This window comes from Magnolia sinica, chromosome 1 (assembly GCF_029962835.1).
Source record: "Magnolia sinica isolate HGM2019 chromosome 1, MsV1, whole genome shotgun sequence".
NCBI classification, from domain to species: Eukaryota; Viridiplantae; Streptophyta; class Magnoliopsida; order Magnoliales; family Magnoliaceae; genus Magnolia; species Magnolia sinica.
The window spans coordinates 50650250-50671570 of record NC_080573.1 but is presented as its reverse complement, the minus strand read 5'-3'; the positions used below and the strand labels follow the sequence as shown (position 1 = coordinate 50671570).

The 21321-nt window shown below is 37.9% G+C and overlaps 1 protein-coding gene and 1 long non-coding RNA gene across 6 annotated transcripts in view; one reads left to right on the top strand and one right to left on the bottom strand.

The window, feature by feature from the left end:
- LOC131248984 (twinkle homolog protein, chloroplastic/mitochondrial) overlaps positions 1 to 21321 on the bottom strand; it is a 103956-nt gene that overhangs the window by 45648 nt on the left and 36987 nt on the right. For all 5 annotated transcript variants that reach the window (XM_058249523.1, XM_058249539.1, XM_058249530.1 and 2 more), the window contains 4 exons: positions 21210 to 21270; positions 19039 to 19221; positions 4329 to 4460; positions 4191 to 4252 (listed from right to left, as the gene is read on the bottom strand). In XM_058249523.1, coding sequence (XP_058105506.1) covers positions 4191 to 4252; positions 4329 to 4460; positions 19039 to 19221; positions 21210 to 21270 — 438 coding nt within the window. The remainder of the gene's footprint in view (positions 1 to 4190; positions 4253 to 4328; positions 4461 to 19038; positions 19222 to 21209; positions 21271 to 21321) is intronic.
- LOC131249011 (uncharacterized) lies at positions 10411 to 11290 on the top strand. Its single transcript, XR_009172603.1, has 3 exons — positions 10411 to 10789; positions 10930 to 11060; positions 11184 to 11290. It is a non-coding gene; the product is annotated as an uncharacterized LOC131249011 (long non-coding RNA).

Genomic DNA, 21321 nt, shown 5'->3' with positions numbered 1-21321 from the left:
CTCGTGGGCTCCACATCACATGGGTTCTACCTCACACGAGCCACCCGCCTCACACAGGTGGGACCCACCTCACACGGGCCACCCACCCCGAGTGTGCCCTCGCATCCCACAGGCCACCCCACTCGAGCCTGGTGTGAAAATGCCCTTGCATTACCTGGATGAAGGAAAAAACTCAACTATCAACTTCATCCAAACCTTTTGTGGCCCACAGTTTTTAATGGTCAATCACCATTGTTTTTTGGGGTGTGGTCCACTTGAGATTTGGATCTACTTTATTTTTAGGCCCATGCCCTAAAATGAGCTGGCAAACAGATGGATGAAGTGGATATACAACACGTACATCGAGGTGGGTCCCGCGGTCAAATCTATGGTCGCAGCTAAACCGCGTTTGTTAAAGACTACTTTCATAGTTCGTCACAACACTTAAAATGGTGGCAACTCGTCTTATCATACATATTGCTTTGCTTAGATGTATGTCTGTCTACACCGTCCAAGCTGTGGGTCCCATTGTACATGGATCATAGCCTCAAAATCAAGGCCATCTAAAGATCTAATAATTCAATTTTTGGTTGTCAATGGAAGGGTAAAACTAAATTGGTCATGGTACAATATCAATGGGATAATTCGAATGGATTAAAATCATCCAATCAGTATCAATTCATGTTATTGCATATGGCAAACACAAAAGATCCAAACCATTCATCTACTTGGCTTTATTTGGTGGGGAAAGTATTAAAATTTTATTGGCTTGGGAATATGATGAGGACATCACTTCACGTACACCCTTGCGTACGTATCAGAGGAGGCGGGCCACACTGATTTCCCTGTGGCTAGGCGAGTATCCGTGATCGTGTTGAAGACCCCATGTGTATGTGCGAGCATTTACAAGACCCCACATTAGGAAGATGTAAATGGGTTGCTTTATAGAGTGATCCAGACCGTTGGATCGGAGGGACGTAACAATCAGGCCGTTGGATCACATAATCGAGCCATTGATCGTGGATCGTCCACATTAGTTTTTCTCAGCTTTCATTAGTTTATAGGATTTAGTTTTGTTTATGTTATGTTTGGACATTATTATGAGTGTTTTTAGTTGATTTTAGTTAGGCTAGGGCTATTTTTGTCAAAATTCAAAAAATAAGGTGTTTACTGTAATTTTTGAACTTTCTTGAAGCTATAAAAGAGGGTGGGCGTGTAACCCTCTCCCTCATTGGATTTTGTGCTTTAAAGGAAAAAAAAAATTTTCTTGCTCTCTTCTTCCATCTTTATGCGATTTAAAGATACTTCAATGCAATTTGGAAGGGAGATTAGTGCAAGGCTAATCTTCATCAACGAAGGTGTGAGGTCTCCATCTATCCCCACACCATCTTCTCTCTTCTCCTCTATCAAGGTATTTTCTTCGAATTCTTCGATTCTCCCAAGACCTCATCCTTTCATAAACTCATCTTTCCTTTACCTATCCACAATCCCAAACCCTAACCGACCTAACCCGTCCATCTCACACCACACATGTGACCGTACGGTCACACGTGTGAATCCTTCGGGTCGGCCATACGGCCACACCTTGCCCCTTTTGGCTTTCCATCATCCTTATATCAAAACCTCTTTCTTCCATTCCTAAAACCCTAACCCTAAACCTAAAATCCCTAATTTTCCTACTTTCCCAAATTACCCAAACCCTAAATTTTACCCTAGGTTATATTAGGCCTTCTACTTTGAAATAGACTATATGCTTTCGTTTTATTTAATGATCTTGTGTGATGATGTTCTTTTGGTTTTCATGGGAGTCATGATGATTATGGCAATACTTGTGTTTATTTGTTAATTGTCTTAATTCTGCTACTTGATCTCACATGTTATTTGCTTCATGCATCGGTCCTGCGTTAGAATAAGTGTGCCAAATTTGGTGGCATGGTAATAACAGGTTTCATCTTATACTCTACAAAAGATAGAAATTGAAACAATAGAGGCAACTATGACAAATTGCCAATTTCTAGACATTTGTGTTTACCAAACGAGTTTTTTTTTTCCTTTTAAAGTACTTATTTTAAGATATCGTGACCTTTTTCAGACAAATTACCGAACAGATTTTTCAATTTAATTTTCAGAACTTATTTTCAGTTTATGAAACTGCACCTTAGTTCTACTACCCAGGCCTGAAGTATTCATTCCTATAGATGTTGTGGAGAGAAATGTTCATGTGCCTTGTACAATATCCCTATCTAGACTCCCATTTCCTTCCATATCTCTCACATTAATTTTATTCTTACCAGAGCTACCTCAACTATCACAATCATCCCTCATATTGCCATCAATCTTCCCCATCTTCATATGTGCCGCATGGTGATTTCTTTCAATAACCCTCCCGATGCTATGAACAACGATAGCCATATGCCGGCTACTCAAAGCATCTTCTTGCACAGAAATGTTAGCAATGGCTAAGAACATTCAAGAGACGTGAGAGGAGAACCTACGAGAACTCAAGAAGGATATTAAAGCAATAAAGGGAAGATATTGCAAAAGAACATAAGGAACTCAAGGAGGCAGTGAGAGCTTGCTTTGAGCTTTTGATTGAATGGGAAAAGTGCCATAGGCCTCAATCTTGTGTCTGGAGTTCCCACGGATGATGTAGTTGCAAACAATGCGGCGACCCAAGAAGAATCCTCCGTCGGATTGCTAGATGGATCCATGGATGGGGAAGGCCAGATCAAAGGTAGTTCAAGTCAAAACCAAAAGATCAGCTGACGGATGACCCAACTGAATAGACTGAAGGTTTAACATATATGGGCAATCTGATGGTCGAGATGGACAGTGCTACAATCATAGTGGTAAACTCTATGGAAGACAACACAATGGTATCATCTTAATATCAATCAGGATATTGTGATGAAAGGGCCACAATTGACACCTAGAACATGGAGGACAAGCAATAAGCAAAAGAAAAGATAGAATGTATTTCAGCATTGTATTATGCACAAGTTGCTTGTCAGGCATGTAGGTCTCCACCATCCACCTGGCCCATGTTAGAGGGGAAGATTAGCAAAGCGGAAAAAGACAAAGGGAGGGGGAGCAGCATCTTATTCTCTTCGCTAGAACTTCCAGAACAGATAAGCATTTGGAACAGACTCTATGTTCATTTGTTGGCAGAAACGATCCAATCCATTCGGGGCATCGGGGAACCCAAAAACAAACAAACTCTTTTGACTTGATTCATATATAGAATCAATGGATAGATAGACGACATAGATGAACGAGATCTCTTTTTTCTCTCTCTAAAATCAACAAGAGAAGAAAGAGGAGGCATTCGTCAGCGTAGGTCCAATAATCATCCTAGCATAGTCAACTCTTTGCTCAGGCGGCAAGTGAATATGAAGTTGGGTTGTCCGCGGGGTGTGGTTGGGTATAGTGAAGCTGAAAAAGATCCACTATAAACGAGAATCTTCGCAGGAAATTAAGAACACCAATTTAAACTCGAGGATGATTTCTTTTTAAGCCTGTGGGAACTTATACAATCAAATAGCCACACAAGATGGTTGATTTAAGATCTGATCAATCCTACCATTTAGATCAAACCCTACTGTTAAGATTGTCTTGATTAATAAGAACAAATCAACGGTCTGATGATCAATTGGAGTATGAATTATTGGGTACTATAGTTTTTTTTAAGCATCCAACCAACATAGGCATCCACATTTGAGTGCAGAAACTGCGAAGAGAATATGCAGTAAGAGACTAGTGTTTACAAATAAAAAGAAGGTATCCAAACAGCAAAACTACATCAGATTAAGTGGCAAGAAAAGCCAAATATAAAATATAGAGCCTTGCCAAGCCCACACATTTGTGCAATAAAGCTATGTACACACCGTATGTGCCAGCATGTGCGATAGGTCCAAATTCCAACCCATCCATTAGAATGGCAGCACCATATTGATGCCCTAGCCCAAGAATCAGTTTGATCCACTGGTCAAGTGGGCTACAGTTTGCCACCAAAAAAAAAAAGATGCATGGCTTTATGCTGAGTGGACCAGACTTATTTTTGTGAAAATATGTACAAGGTCAGGCCGACCTGATATATGGATTGGATCTTTCACCAATGTACTATGCTGGCAAATGTGTGGCATGTACATGAGCTTAGCATAGCTCCAAAACCAAAATAAAAAGGCTCAAAGCCAGATAATACTCGAATTTACCTAGCATTGAAGAATGGTTTCTTTATGTGTTTTTCTAAAAGCTTTCTTGCATGCTCCCGAACCTAAACACCAGTAAACCAGCATGGTTAGACAAAGCATCAATAGTAAGTAATGATTTTTCATTGTTTAACAGCTTGCCTTGTTTTCCATGGAGCAAAGAGCAAACGTCCAGCCTTCACTTTCATTGATGTTGCATATGAGAGCATCAATCCACTCACTCTTGCCCGAATTGGGAACCCCAGTTACAATAGTCAATTCTCCTGGTACAACCTGCACAACACAAAGAATTCAGCAACAGGAACAGTGATATGTTCATTGATACCTATATACATGGTGACTGCAATACCAGCTACACTTAATACTAGAGTATGATTTCAAAGTTTGCACTCCCCACACATGCCAATGTGGCACGTGAATGCAAGAACTGAGCCATTCATCAGGGGGGCCCACATGCATGTACAGTGGCCTAAAAGTGAGGTTGATCCAGTCGTCAGGAGGCCTGCATATCTACACTGAAGCCAGTCATCAGAAGGACCACATATCCACATCGAATGTGGATCATTGCTACATAGGCTCTACACATTTTAGTTGTCCATCTCTTACATACATGTTTAGCAAACCTGTGAGCCTCTGTCATGACCAGTTCCAATGTTCGGTGTATCAATGGTATTGGCCAATACTTTCAGTATAGCAAGTCAATGATAAAGAACAATGGGGGTATCAGTATCACAAAAAATTGTCCCAACATTCAAATACATCACAATATTGTTATTATCATGATATATCAACAGTGTTAGTTGTATAAATAGATAGAAACAATAGTAACTTGAAATATTTCGCAAATATCAACAAACACCAAAAATAATTGCGAAATTAGACGAAAAAAACAAAAAAGCTAAAATAAAAGGGCATTTTTGCCCAATTTATTTTGGAGACTGTGGTATAGTGATGCAGGACACATGATTTAATGCTAGCATGCAACGTGGAGATTATGAAAGAGTACATAAAGTAATTCAATTGACAAAAGATACTAACCCACCACATAATTAAGAGCAGTGTTTTAAATACTGGTAGCATGATGCGTAGCGCTCAGCCCTTTATATCGTGTAGCGTAAATACGTAGCGTGTAGCATAAGCTACACGATACTTCTATTTTTTAATTTAAAAATAGGACAAATATAATAAATAGTGGGAAAAAAAAGGAAAAAAATATAAAAATGCCCAAAAGATGATTCATTTTATCAATTATAAGCATGTTCAAAACAGTTATTAGTTATCATTTATCAAAAGCCAATCCACATATATAAGCCAAATCAAATAATTATCACATCAACAACTTTCTAAGCAAACTACTTTAATTAACAATGTCTAATTGAAACCACAAGTCACAATTATGAAAAGAAATAAAAATCACATAGGTTAAAAGTATCAAGTATAATACAAGTGTCACAATCCTCAACATTAGAAACAAAGAAAACGTGAAAAAAAAAATTAAAAAATTAAAAAATAAAATAGTGAAAAAATACATTGTAGCTTAAGCTATGACCCCTGTAGCGTACGCTACAAGGGATGTACGCTATTTGGGATACTACGTAGCTCTACGGCCACGCTACGCTACGGGCGCTATTTGAAACACTGATTAAGAGTAAACAATAGAAAATAAAATCTGATTTAACCAAAATCACATACCTGCATGCCAAGAAATTACGTAAATTAATTAAAACTAGGCCCGATGGAAGGATAGAACTTCCAATTTAGCATAGGTACGTTCCACACTCAAGGGACTGACTTGTAGGTTATATGATTAGGGTTAGCAAAGGGAAAATCTGAAATTTGAAAAATTATGGTTCATGAGAATTGGGAATTTTGGAAATAAGGTTTTTTAGAATTTGGGGAAAAGATGAAATTAGGGCTAAATTTGGTTAATTGGTTAAGGGGATTGATGGATTGAGGTATTGGTAAAGAGGAATTAAGATTTTGGATGAAGGGAAGTTAGGGATTTTGGGTCATTTAAGGAAATTAGAGATTTAGGGTTTGGAATTTTGGGGAAATTAGGGAATTAGAGAACTTAGGGTTAGGTTTAGGGTTTATAGGTAGAGTTAGGGATGGGGAATCGAAGGGTTTTGATAGGGGAAATAAGGAGAAATTAAGGGACTGAGGGGTTGTTCATACGGTCAGCCTAGGGGCTCGCACGTCTAGCCGTGAGGCACACATGTGGATCGTTGGCTAGGGTTTTGGGGTCATTAATGGTTGATTTCAGTTGGGGTTGAAGTTGGATGATAAAACGTTAAAGGAAAAAAATGATTTGAATGGTTTTGGATAGGAAGGGAAGAAGGGATGAAGTTTTTGGAAAAATACATCTTTTTTAATAGAAATGAAGAAAGAAGGGAGATGATAGATGGAAGCCCCGCACCTCCGCCGAATGGGGAATGGAATCACACCACACCCAAGCTCCAAATCACATGAAGAAGAGTAAATACAAAGCTTCTCTTTTTTTTCAAAATAATGGCATCAGGGCTCCACACACACCCTTCTCTTTTATAGTCTCAAAAAGGACCTTTTACAAAAAGGTGCTCTCAGATAAGCTTTTCAACATAAAGGCGCTCAATAAATTAAAAGTTCTGCCTAACTCCCTAATCTTAACACAAATATAAGTTATACAAAAAAATAATGAAGCATGGAAACAATCAAAACAACTAAACTATTCTGTAGCCAATGGGCGTCCACGATCAAGATGTCTGATAATGATGATCCAACAACGGTCTGATCATCGTGTCCACCCGATCCAACAGTCCGATGTGTCCATCAAGCTCCTATATGCAGCCCACGTGCATCTTCCCAGTGTGGGGTCTTCAAAGATGCACAAACATGCACGTGAGGTCTTCAACGTAGCTAGAAATGTGAATTGGGCCAAGTTGGCCCCATGTAATGGTTGTCTAGCCATATGGACAGTGGCTCAGCCCTCCTCCTTCGGTATGGTGCTCAGATGTCCTCATCAATTCCCCTCAGCTGAGGAGATTTCATCTCTAGCGAAATAAAACTGCAATGATGCTCGAGGAGATCTGGGTCTCGTTGATAAAGCTTTGCCTCTGTGATCCACGTACTACCTGACTTTAGTTTGCCCTTCCACTTGACAAAGTACTCTTGGTAAGCTCAATGTTGTGGGGAAACTGCTTCTTTATCTAAGATATCATATATCTCCTCTCTTCTCGTAAGTATGGATGGTACGGGTGGTAAAGGTTGAGAAGAGGGGTCAGGTAATGGTCATGGGTTATGGAACAGGTTAGGGGAATCATCATCAAATTTCATGCGAGGGTTAGGGGGAATTTCCATGAAACGGTACAAGATCTTCCACATTAAATGTGGAACTGATACCCAGTGTTGTCATGTGTGGTCGCATATGCGAATATGCGATCGCATATGCGCATATATTTGGCCCAATCACATATGCGATCCCTGCACATATGCGATCGCATATGCCACATGTGCCAGCATATGTGATGTATGCGATCGCATAATGGCCAACGGTCAGATTTCTAACCGTTTTTGACCTTTTTTAAAAAAAATCCGGATTTTTACTCTATATATATGCATTCTAAGCATTCCTACTTACAAAAAAAAGCTCAAACTCTCTCTCTATTCTCTATTTCTCTTACTACATCCTCTCTTACTAAGCACTTTACATTTTACAATCTACAATCTACATTCCATCCACTCCTCTCCATCCATATTCCATTTCCATATTTCTTTTCTTTTCTTTCGACTTTCAAGAATCAAGAGGGTACAACAAGAATCAAGAATCAAGATTCAAGAATCCAAGATACATGATACATGATACATCATTCATACCATCTATATTCAAGATTCAAGATCAAGAGTCAAGACAAGAGTCAAGAGACTCCTCACTCCTCTAGTCCTCTCCAATCTCCATCCACTAAGTTTTCTAAGTTCTAAGTTTCTAATTCTAAGTTTCTAACAACTTCTTTCTATTATTATTATTATTATTATTATTATATATATATATATATATATATATATATATATATATATATATCTATATATATATATATTTTGCTTGTTAATTGATTTGTTAGCTGTTACTTACTTACTTTGTTAATTGTTAGTTGTTACAACTTACAAGTTTGAAGTTACAACTTACAAGTTTGAAGTTACAACTTACTAGTGACAAGTTACAACTTACATTACAAGACTACAAGTTACATCTTACAAGTTACAACTTACAACAAGTTACAACAAGATTTCAAGATTACAAGTACAAGACTACAATTTACAACAAGATTTGAAGTTAGGAACCTCTTTTAGATTTGTTAGTTGTTACATTTGTAATTTTACTTTTATTTGTGTGTAAATCTCTCTCTCTCTCTCTCTCTCTCTCTCTCTCTCTCTCTCTCTCCAAGTGTAAGTGTGTAACTCAACTCTCTCTCTTTTTCTCATTTTCTTTTCCCTATTATTCTCCCTTTCTACAAGTGTAAGTGTAACTCAACTCTCACTCTCACTCTTCTTCTGCCTTTCTAGTTTCTACAAGTGTAAGTGTGTGTGTAAGTGTAAGTGTGTAACTCTCTCTCTCTCTCTCTCTCTCTCTCTCCCCCAAGTCCCATTTCTTTAGGCTCTTTAGTCTTTACTCTTACTTACTCTCTTAGACTCTTAGTCTCTTAGATCTACTTCTTTCTTACTTCTTAGTTCTTCTTCTTATACTTCTTAGTTTCTTACTTTACTTTTCTTTTTATTTGTAGTTTACTTTCTAGTTTCTAGTTAGTAGCTAGCTAGTTACTTTTTAGTGCTAATAATACACACACACTACCACTATCCACCATCATAATGTCTTCTTCTCAATCTTCCTCTTTGAAGCCCAAATCGAATGACCCGGGTTGGAAGTATGGGCACTACCGTAATGCTACCGAAAAGACTCACATAGTATGTGAGTTATGTGGGTTTGTGAGTTCTGGTGGCATTGCAAGGCACAAGCAACACCTTGCACATTTACCAGGGTCAAATGCAAAAGCATGCGACAAAAGTACTCCAGAAATCCGAAGGGAGATCGTGGAGTATATGGAAAAACAATCAAGAAAGAAATGCGATAGTGCCCTACGTCAGGAGGAATATATGGAATAAGATGCATATGAAGATATAAATGTAGTTAATGTAGATGAAGTTAGCCCCACTCCCCCTACTTCAACAGGCCGGTCTAGACCACAAGTACAACCATCGAAAAGAGCCCGCATGGGCCCATATACAGATGGTGTAGACCACACCCCGAGAATGTGGTCGACCAAAGGGGTAGAGGGAAAGGGCCGGCTCAAACCACTTTAGAGAACCGGTATAAACAAAAAAATAGGAAAACCACAATTCAATATATTGCTAAGTGGTTTTAACAAACCGGTGTTGCTTTCAACGCCGTTAAATCGAAAAGTTTCAAGGTAATAATTAAGGCTATAAGTCAATTTGGACCTGGGCTTAAACCTCCTTCATATCATGAAATGAGGGAGACATGCCTAAAAACTGAAGTTGAATATACACAATCCTTCATATCTGAATATAGGGAATCATGGAAAATATATGGTTGTTCACTAATGGCCGATGGATGGACAGATAGATCCGGTCGGTCTCTCATTAACTTTTTGGTAAATTGTCCAGCTGGGACAATGTTCTTGAAGTCAGTGGATGCGTCGGGCCATTCACACACAGGAGAATATTTGTTTAACTTACTAGATAGTGTAGTTGAAGAAATAGGTGAGGACTACGTTGTACAAGTAATTACAGATAACGCAGCCTCGTATGTAATGGTCGGTCGTCTTCTTATGGAGAAGAGGTGACGTTTATTTTGGAACCCCTGTACGGCCCATCATATTGATCTTATGTTAGAAGATATAGGTAAATTATTTATAAATGTAATTGCAAGGGCAGGAATAATCACGGTCTTTATGTACAAACACGCCCTTCTTCTCAGTCGAATGAGAAAACACATTGGGGGTAACTTGCTACGTCCAGCAGTCACCCATTTCGCTACAGCCTTTTTAACACTACAAAGGCTACATGCAAAGAAATCAGAACTTAGAAGCTTTGTAGTGTCGGCCGATTTTACAAGTGGGCCTTGGTCAAAGAAGGCTGACGGGAAACGGGTTCAACAAACAATTCTTTCTCAAAGTTTTTGGACTCAGGTGGTAAAGGCGCCAAAATCATCCGAGCTCTTAGTCTCTGTGTTGCGATTGGTGGACGGGGATGAGAAGCCCGCAATGGGCTACATATATGATGTGATGGAGAGGGCGAAAAATAAGATCATGGACCATTTTAACTATAGAGACCGTGATTACAGGCCAATTTTAGATATTATAGATAAAAGATGGGGCAGCTAAATATCATCCCCATTATATTCGGCTGCTTACATCCTTAACCCAGCGTGTTTATTCACTTCTGATGATCCAGCAGAAGGACTAACTATGCATATGGTTGGATTTATTGATGTCTTGGAAAGAATGATTCCAGATAGAGGAGAACAGGACAAGATCTCAACTTTGCTGGACTTCTACACAAAAAGTGAAGGGATATCGTAAGAAGACATCGGATAATGAAATTACCCAGTAAGTACTTCTATGAATGAATGTTACTATGTTAGTGTAGGCATGTCAACTGTGTACTGAACTCTTACAAAAAAAAATTTCTACAAAGCGTCTCTAAGAGATCTAACGATTCTAACCTATACCTAAACTATTTTTCTCAGCTGACTAGTGGGCTGCCTATGGAGTGGACCCGAACAGGAAGGATCCAGCTCTAAAGAAGCTGGCTATGAAGATTCTTGGACTCACGTGTTCTGTCAGTGGTTGCGAGCGCAATTGAAGCACTTTCGAGTCGGTAAGTAAAAGTTTAGACTGTTTAGTGATTGTTTTGTTTTTTTGTAAACTTTAATTTTTTTAGTGGCCTAAGCTAAATTAATTACCTAAATAGCTAATACCAAATGCGCTTTCTTTCTTGCAGATTCATACCAAGAAAAGGAATCGCCTTGAGCAAAAAAAGCTCAATGACTTGGTTTTCGTTCAATACAATCAAAAATTGCGAGAACGATTCCAAAGTAGGAAAGAAAAGCCCGGCTTCTTTGACCCTATCTGCTTAGATGAGTTAGATGCAGATAACGAGTGGCTCGTACAAACGAAGGACCCAGTATTTGCTTGAGAGGATCTGACATGGGCACAAGTTGAAGATGTCGCATATGGATCGACACCTGGTGAAGGTAGTAGTACCACTCGAAAGCGAAGGACGGGAGGAAGCTAGGGGGCAAGTAGTAGCCGCCAACCCGTTGATGAGATTGAGGAAATTGAAGAAGGAGAAGGTGATAATGATGATCAAATTGAAGATCATCCATCATTGGATGTTGATGAAGTATTAGTACTTACAAATGACGAAGAAACGGAAGAAGAAGAAGTGTATATGGAAGAAGGAGATGACTCGAATGATGATGATGATGGTGGTGGTGGAGGTGGTGGTGGACTTGGTGGTGATGTGCCATAATGGATGCTAGATCAATGTATATCTTGATTATTGATTAATGATTAGATAAATAATAAATACATAACTTCTTAATTTTGTTTAATGGTTGTCTTGTCTCATAAGTCTAAGTGTGTTGATGTTGTCGATTGTTTGTTGATAACTTGATATTGAATCATTGATAACTTGATATATTATGTATTGTATTTGTATCACTATCATGTACACGTAGTGTTGAATGTTGAATATGGATATTTCATATTTCATATTTCATATTTGTTATTGTTATTTGTTAAATGTAAGTATGTAACTACTAGTACTAACTAAAATGTTAATTGTTAATGTTAAGATCATTTAAGAAGTTAACTATATTGTAATTTGTAAATTACTAAATTGTAAATGTATGATGCATGTATCATGTATGGAGTATGGTTTTCTTTTTTTTTACTTAAATTAAATGTATTTCATGTCCCAATGACATATAATAATTTATTTTGATTTTTCTGATTTTTTTTTAATTTTTTCTGATTTTTCTGATTTTTTTAATTTTTTTTGATTTTTCTAATTTTTTTTTAATTTTTTGAAAAAATGTAGAAAAAAAAATATATGCGACCGCATATGTGATTGTGCGATCGCATATGCTATTTGACAACATTGCTGATACCCATATTAAGTTGAAGATCTATCAAGTAAACATTCAGACCCACTCTTTTCAATATTTTATACAGTCAAGCAATACGAGCTTGTAAATTTTTTTTTATGGTTCCCTGTGGAAACCTTTCTGGACGCATTCTAATCATGACTTCATCACCCACAGCAAACTCTTTAACCTTATGGTGTGAGTCAACAATCATTTTGTACGTTTCATTACTTATATTGATTCTTTTTCTAATCTCCACATGCAAGTCATGCATATGTCGTGTAGATGCATGTGCAGACTCTAAAGGCTTATGGAACATTGACATGGGTATGCAATCTATAGGAGTCGTTGGCTCATCCAGTGTTTTAAATATCGACGATATCGGCCGATATATCTTGGTTGAGGTGTGCCAAAACGGTTACGTATCGGCCGTATCGGCCGATTCGTAACGGTAACGGTGAAGGCCGATACGTGTTTCGGGGTCGTATCGGCCGTTATGGTTTTTTGTACCCGTATCGGCCGATACGGGCCCGTTACGGGCGTAACGGCCGTTACTGACCCGTAACGGCTAGCCCGTAACGGTCGAAAAATGGTAACTTTTTTTTTGCATTTTAAGCTCTGTTTTTGCTGTTTTTTTGAAACTTCTTGCTTCCAAACTGTTTCTCACTCATTCTACTACTAATTTCAACCAACCTTGGCTGGATATTTGAGGAAAAAACACATTATATTGCGGATTTTGTTGAATCAAAGCTCGGTGGGCCATTTTTCAGAAATTTGTCAAAAATAGGTATTTATACTTTTTTTAATATGTTTTGTTGTTTTAATCATGTCATATGATGTGTTAATCATAGTAGAACATGTTAATATGCATTTTACAGATTTGGGGTGCCATTTAATATTTTTTTCTATTTACGCATGAATTTTGACCCTTTTTTTTAAATTCGAAAAATCAATTTTTAATGGTTGTTTTGTTGTTTTAATCATGCCATATGATGTGTTAATCATATTAGAACATGTTAATATGCATTTTACAGATTGGGGTGCCATTTTATATTTTTTAAATATTTTTTTCTATTTACGCATGAATTTTGCCCCTTTTTTTTAAAATTCAAAAAATCAATTTTTATTGATTGTTTTGCTGTTTTAATCATGCCATATGATGTGTTAATCATAGTAGAACATGTTAATGTGCATTTTATAGATTTGGGGTGCCATTTTATATTTTTTAAATATTTTTTTCTATTTACGCATGAATTTTGGCCATTTTTTTAAAAATTCGAAAAATCAATTTTTAGTGGTTGTATTGTTGTTTTAATCATGCCATATGATGTGTTAATTATAGTAGAATATGTTAATGTGCATTTTACAGATTTTGGGTGCCATTTTATATATTTTTTATATTTTTTTCTATTTACGCATGAATTTTGGCCATTTTTTTAAATTCGAAAAATCAATTTTTAATGGTTGCTTTGTTGTTTTAATCATGCCATATGATGCGTTAATCATAGTAGAACATGTCAATGTGCATTTTACAGATTTGGGGTGCCATTTTATAATTTTTTAATATTTTTTTCTATTTACGAATTAATTATGGCCCTTTTTTTTTAAATTCGAAAAATAATTTTTTAACGATTGTTTTACTGTTTTAATCATGCCATGTGATGTGTTAATCATAGTAGAACATGTTAATGTGTATTTTACAGATTTGGAGTGTCATTTTATAATTTTTTTCTATTTTCGAATTAGTGACTTTTATGTTTTTATTTGTTTATATTGGACAGGTTTTGCCTTGGAGCTTCTTAGGGTTTAGTTAGAATATAAAATCATCTTTATTAACATAGCTTATACACTCATACTCATATCTAATTATCTAGTATCTACCTAAACCTAAAGAAATGTCTGGGTCTGGCCAACAACAAGTGATGATATTGGATGGCAACATTGTGAGAGGTTTGGTGGTACTAGGCACCAAATGAAGTGCAAGTACTGTGATAGACTAATGACTGGTGGAATTACCCGTCTCAAACAACATTTGGCACATCGAAAGGGTCAAGTTGCGCCATGTAGTAGAGTACCGAAAGAGATAATGCTTTTAATGCAAGCTAATCTGGATGAGTCGAAGGGTAAACGTGCCGCTGTACAAAAGAAGAAAGATGATATTTTGGATGCAGCTCGACAGGAAGTGTTTGGTCCTGAATATATGGGCATTCGTCATGAAGATATTATTAATTCTGACGAAGATTCAGATCAAGAATTTACTATAGCTAGGAGAGAGAGCTTGCGTCTAGCTCGTGAAGAAGAAAAACGTCGCCGCATGTTTGGCACACATGGGTCAGTACGTGATTACAAGGGGGTAGTGGGAGTGTAACTGGAAGTGCAACTGCTTCTGCAGGTGGGGGTGGAGGGTTAGGTTTGGTGGGTTACGACGTATGTTTGGGAGCCGACAACAGACATCTTTACGTGATGCCCCTATACGTTTGGATGAAGAAATAAATGAGCCTAGGAGACCCTCTATTGATCCAATCCTATTTAGAAAAGAATCACCTAAACAAAAGAAGATAAAACAAATGTGGAGTAGAACTTCCGTTGAGAAATTAGGTAGAGCAGCAGCAAAGTTATTTATACATGCCAACATACCTCCTAACGCAGCCAATTCTCCATATTGGCAGGTGGTAATTGATGCAGCAGCAGAAGCAGGTGAAGGAATAAAAGCTCCCACGGCCAAGGAGATTAGGGAGAAATGGACAGATGCAGAGTATGCGGATGTGAAAGCATACGTGGCTACCTTTAAACCTGTATGACAAGCCAGAGGATGCACAATCATGTGTGATGGTTGGACTGGCCCAACCAGACGCAGCATGATCAACTTCATGGTATACTACCACTTAGGAACTATATACCACAAGTCAATTGATGCCTCAGAGGCAACAAAAAATTCTACTTATATTAATGGACTAATGGATAAAGTTGTGGACGAGATTGGAGAGGAGAATATAGTGCAGATTGTGACAGATAATGAAGCAACATATAGGCTTGCAGGACATATGTTGATGGATAAGAGAAAACATCTTTTTTGGTCACCATGTGCTGCCCATTGTATTGATCTTATATTGGAAGATATTGAGAAGAAGAAGAATGTTAAGGAAATGGTCGAAAGGGCAAGGTAAGTGACGACGTTTATTTACAACCATAATCAAGTAGTTGCAATAATGAGAAAGTTCACAAAAGGACGAGAGTTGTTAAAGCCTGCGGCGACTAGATTCGCAACAAACTTTATAGCATTAGAGAGTTTATTCCAGCATAGGGAAGAGTTGAGTGAGATGTTCGCTTCCCAAGAATGGCTCAACACAAAACATGGGAAGAAGACATCAGGGACACTGGTCGAAATTGCGAACACCATACGGGACAACAAATATTGGAAGAAGGTCAAGGCGATCCTAAAGGCGATGGAGCCACTAATAATGGTACTCCGTCTTGTTGAATCCGATGAAGCACCTACCATGGGCCTCCTATATGATGCCATGGATAAGGCAAAGTTTGCAATTCAACGTGATTGTAAAAGTTGGGAGACTTATTGGAAGATGATTGACAAGAGATGGACAAAACAACTCCATCACGATCTTCATGCAGCAGGTTACTACCTAAATCCTAGGTATAGATATGCCCAATCATTTGTTGTGGATGATGAAGTTCGTGTCGGGCTAAAAAATGTAATAAAGAGATTAGAGCCTGACTTAGATCTGCAAATAACGGCATTGAATGAATTAGATACATTTGGAAATCGCCTTGGTAACTTTGGAGATGCTCTTGCACAGCATGCAGTATCTAGATTGCAACTGGCCGAATGGTGGATTAATTTCAGAAAGAGTACGAAGGCTCTCCAAAAAATTGCAGTAAAAGTTTTGAGCCAGACAACATCTTCCTCTAGCTGCGAAAGGAATTGGAGTTGTTTTGCGCTCATTCATTCAAAGAATAGGAATAAATTGCAGACTAGAACATTAGATAGACCTGTCTTCATGCACTACAATATAAAACTAAAAATGCGACGACATCATAGGAGCAATACAGCTGCTGATGATGGAGACTGCTGTCCAATAAACTTGGACAATGTTTATGATGAGGATGACCCACTTCTACCTTGGTTGGAAAGGGAAAAGCAAATTGAAGAGGATAATGAAGAATTGGAAATTGATGACCCAGAAATACGCAGAGCGCAACAAGAGAGTCGTGCAGATGTGTTGGACCCACTAAGAGGGGCAACGTTTTTGCCACGTACGGATACGACTCAAGATCAACAAAAGAGTACGAGCAGTGGTAGCGTGACCGTGTCGGATGATGACGATGACCCCCTGCCCCTGGTGCTGGCACTTCTGGTGTTGCTCAGCACCCTATACAGCCGTCTACAGATCACGATGTCGATGAACATCGACGAGGTGGTACACAAGGTCGGACTTATGAGTGTATCGAGTCACGATACAGCCAGCAGAAGGTGGGTACATCTAGTGGTGCACCGGGTCTGAGAGGTCCGGAACATCAGCAGGCTCATGGCCTTGGTTATTATGATGGATATTCTTATGGTCAATTGAATTATAATGGTTATACTGAGCCTGTTCCATCACATTCATGTTGGAATAGCCCTCCCGATCAATATCCATATGATTATAGATATCCAAATCCAAATCCAAGTTACTCATCACAGCAGACGCACTCTCAATCTCAAGATTCTCAACAGCCTGAGTATGAGCACCAGTATGGCTATTCGACGGGCACTAGTGGATATCCTTACTCCGGGTCAGAGTCGTTGCCTAGTCAGGATCAGTCATCCTCTAGTTTCGTTGATCTAGTATTTCCTTCTGGCACTGGATATTATGGATATGCAGTACCTATACCTATTGGACAGCCTCAGCCTGATGGTGACGATGACGATGATGTGGAGGTCGAGCAACCAAAAAAAAGCAGATTTTCGTTTTGGTGGTGACTTGTGATTGTGAGTATATATTTGTGTTAAGGTAAGTATTTGCAGCAGACAGCTCACAACAATATTATTGCAAGAAGCCATGCACACACTTGACACTGCCGAACTTGTATTTAAAATAGCTCCCCTGACAACCAATCAAGTAATCCTTAATCAAGTTGCAGGGGAGTATATCAGACACTACTAATTTATTTTTTTTAATATTTCATAGACAGGAATTACACTATCACAGTCACGTGCATGGTGCACCACACTGCATAGGACCACCGGTATGTTCGAGAAATTCCTCAAAAATAATTGCAAACACCTAATGTAAGATATTTTTATTTTACATTCATTCTAATATATCTATCATTGATAGTAGATAGTTAGAAAATTAAATATAAAAATTTTGTAGTCAAATTCAGGTTATCTGGTTCATAAATTCATCAGACAGTCCGATACAACTTCTCACCAAAGAGTGGACCGTTACACCACATAAACATGTTCCAATTTATAAATGAATGCATATTTGGAATGCTTAGAATATTCTGGATTTAATCCATATTTTTTTGGCAAAAAAAAAAAAAATTTGCGCCGTTACGGGCCGTTACACCCCCGTATGACCGTTACGCCCCCGTATCCGTATCGGTTTTGGAGGACACCATTACGCCAACCGATACCGATACGGGATTTGTATCCCACCTGTGCGATACGAAACTCGCAAGTAGTGTGATATATCTCACATGCTCGATCCAGCGAGCATTTTCAATTTTCGATCCTTTTTTCCTATAAATCATGTTAAATCGGTGTTGAATTGTTGCAAATCCATGGTTTTTCATGTTTTGCATGAAAAATCATGGATTAGGAGCTTCAATTTCGAGATTTGGAGGAGATGGGCCGAGTGGCGGAAAATTTTTAAAATTTAAAAAAAAAAAAGAATCAAAATTTCCCACTTTCTTGCAAATCGGTTGCAATCCTTGCGTCCAAACATAAAATCAAACTTGTATATAACCAGATCTAATGATTCTTCTTTTGCTTTTGAATGCATTGTTTGTGTTTCCACACGTCTTCTTACATTTATAAACTATATGAATAGACTTTGAATATACTTGCATCAATTCAGTTAGACAATGCATGGATTAGGACCCCATGCAAAGAAAACCTATTATGTGCACTTATTTTTTGTAATGTTTTGATTTATAAATGTGTGTTGAAACAATAAAATAAACCAAACAGTCCCACTGAAACTGTGCAAGTTTAATGTTATTCAATTCCATTAGTAGATAGGAATTCTGGGATGACCATAAAAAATGCAGTTACAGTATCCTGAATTTGTTGGAAAGGTGCCATTACGTATGAAATGATAGTATGATACCAAATCCTGACAAAGCACATTTTAGCCATCAAATAGTGGGGATAAGGCTTAGATGATGATGATGATGATGATGATGATGATATAGGAAGCTGTAGGAATGTTTCTTCTCATAACCATACCAAATATACCATCATACCTCTAAACAACCAGAACTAAAAGTAAAATAGAACAGGCTTGTACCAAAGCAGTTCTGATGTTGAATCTGTGAATAACTATGCATATCTTGCACCAAAAAGCATGCCAAGATGCAACTGTAGTAATATAGTCCACTATGAGATCTCAACACGAGTCAAGGCTCTTCTAGAATACCGCACAAGCAGGACACAAGAAATATTTGATCAACAAAGAAGTAAATCACGAACTGCAAAATGTTTACTTTATATAATTCGTTCAGAGCCCTCCAACCAGTTGAGACTCCAAGCTCATACCCCATACTGCAATGGTAATATGCATCAATCTCATCAAAGTAGTCACTGAATTTGAATAGACCCCGTATAGGATACAGCTCAGCCTCCTCAATTACTTCCCTGAGTGCTTTAGGCCCTAAATACATGAGCACCTGTACAAAAAGTTAAAAGGGAATTTCAATTAGGCCGGAAGGAACTTCAACATTATGCCAGGAAAACAAGCCAAAACATCCATAAAGAAAGCAACATATACGTTTCTTTAGCTCAAGTTACTTGAAGCTGGAGGATGACTCTATATGTTGGCAGCAGTTGAGAATTAAAAGTTATGATGGGTTTGCTTCCACGAATTTGATTTATGTTTACTGGCAGCCATCCAGCAACCATCTTATTGTTAACTAGAGAGGCTACAATTGCAGGAATCAGAAAGTCTGAAAAGCCACAAGACAACAGTCCAAGACCTCTTTGACATGCACTGTCTGCATCTGAAACAAACTGAGTTTGAAGATAATGTGGCAGGAAAAAAAATCACCCAACAAGCAACACTAGTTTTGCTTCTTTTCTCAATTAAGACACCATATTGCACTAAGGTTACGTCCTTTCTAGATTCAGGTTTACTATCTGTAGTTCGTAAATTATCATAATCATCCTCATCATCATTATCATCTAGGCCTTCTCCTCCAACTAATTGGGATCAGCTACACAAATCCTGTTCGGCATTCCACTCTATCAGGGGGCATATCCCCGTTCCTCAGTTAATTTAAACCACAGGTCATCAAGTGTTCTTACTACCTCCACTCATGTCCTTTTGGGCCTTCCCCTTTGCCCATATAGAGCCTTCAACTTAAACCAACTACTCCTAACCAGCGTAGTTCTTGATCTCCATTGCACATGAGACATGACCAAACCATCTAAGTCTACAAACCATCTGTAATTCACAAACAATTCTTGTAAAAATCAATTATAGAGAGTAGGGACATAAAAGACACAAAACTAAGCAGACGTCATGCCTTTGACTTTTGTGTTTTTTTCTCTTTTTTATTCTGTTGGTTGATTTTACACAAGTGGTGATTCTTTAGGAAAGTCAAAAATATCACACATTTAAGCAGGGAACCCAGATATATAATCACAAATAGAACAAATTCATGATCAGGTCAGTTCGTCAACTCTAATGATAGGATCCAAACTATTTTTTATTAGAATAAAGACCAGTACAGAGGTTCAAGAAAAGAACAATGTCAGCTCTTTAAAGTACAGCACGTGTATTCTTCAAATCTGAAGACTAGGATAAATTCTCATTCATCAGTTATTACCATTTTAGTTTTGAGACTATCTCTATTCTACAAAAAAATAGTAAATCCAACAGGTTGCTTATGGCCTATTTGATAAGCGGAATCCATGGGGAAAGAAAGGAATTCGTAGTGATTATTTAACGATGATTTCCCAAGATACTTTTGAGAATGGATTGCCAGGGATTCCATTTCAAGTGGAATGTTTGATTTGCAAGTGGAAATCTTCAATTCATCTCAAAAGAGTCACTTTCAATCTTGTGCTTGAGAATTTTAGAAGTCGAACATGTATTACATCATGGATTCCATGGTTTCATTTGCAAATCAAGTGGTATAAAACATCATATCAAAGGAATTGTGCTTCTTTTCCTTCTTTTTCCCCCTTTCTTTCACCAGATATCAAACAGGCCCTCAGCAATTCCCTATGGATGAAATGCTTACTGCAGCCAACCAAACCGCCAAATTCAGAAGTAAAACTAAAAGGTTGCATCCCTCGAATGTTTTACTTCTATAAACTAACTTGTGACACAGTGAATCAGGTATATTATCAAGCGGATCTTTTTTCTGAGCTCAATAAGGGGGATGTACCGAAAGCGTGTCCTAATCTCAGGATCTTCTGGAAAACAAATTGTCAAGTTGAAACCAAACACTCTAGAATGTCATCCTCTTCTAGACTTATTAGTATTTAATGCAGTTATTCAGCATCATCTAAAAAATAGTAGCTTTTTTTAAAATAGGTAAGAACCAATGTATGAGTGAAGAGCACCTCTCATTGAGCTACGAGTTCAATTCCATGTCTAAAATACTAGTTAAAATAATTTAATCTAATTTAAAAAGTGCAATTACTATCAAACCTCATTTGCATCCTTGCAAACATCGCTGTCATTTCTTTTCGGCCATCTGACTCGCCAGCATCTGCTAGTTCACAAAACCAATGTGTTAAAATAGACATGTTGCAGTTGAGAA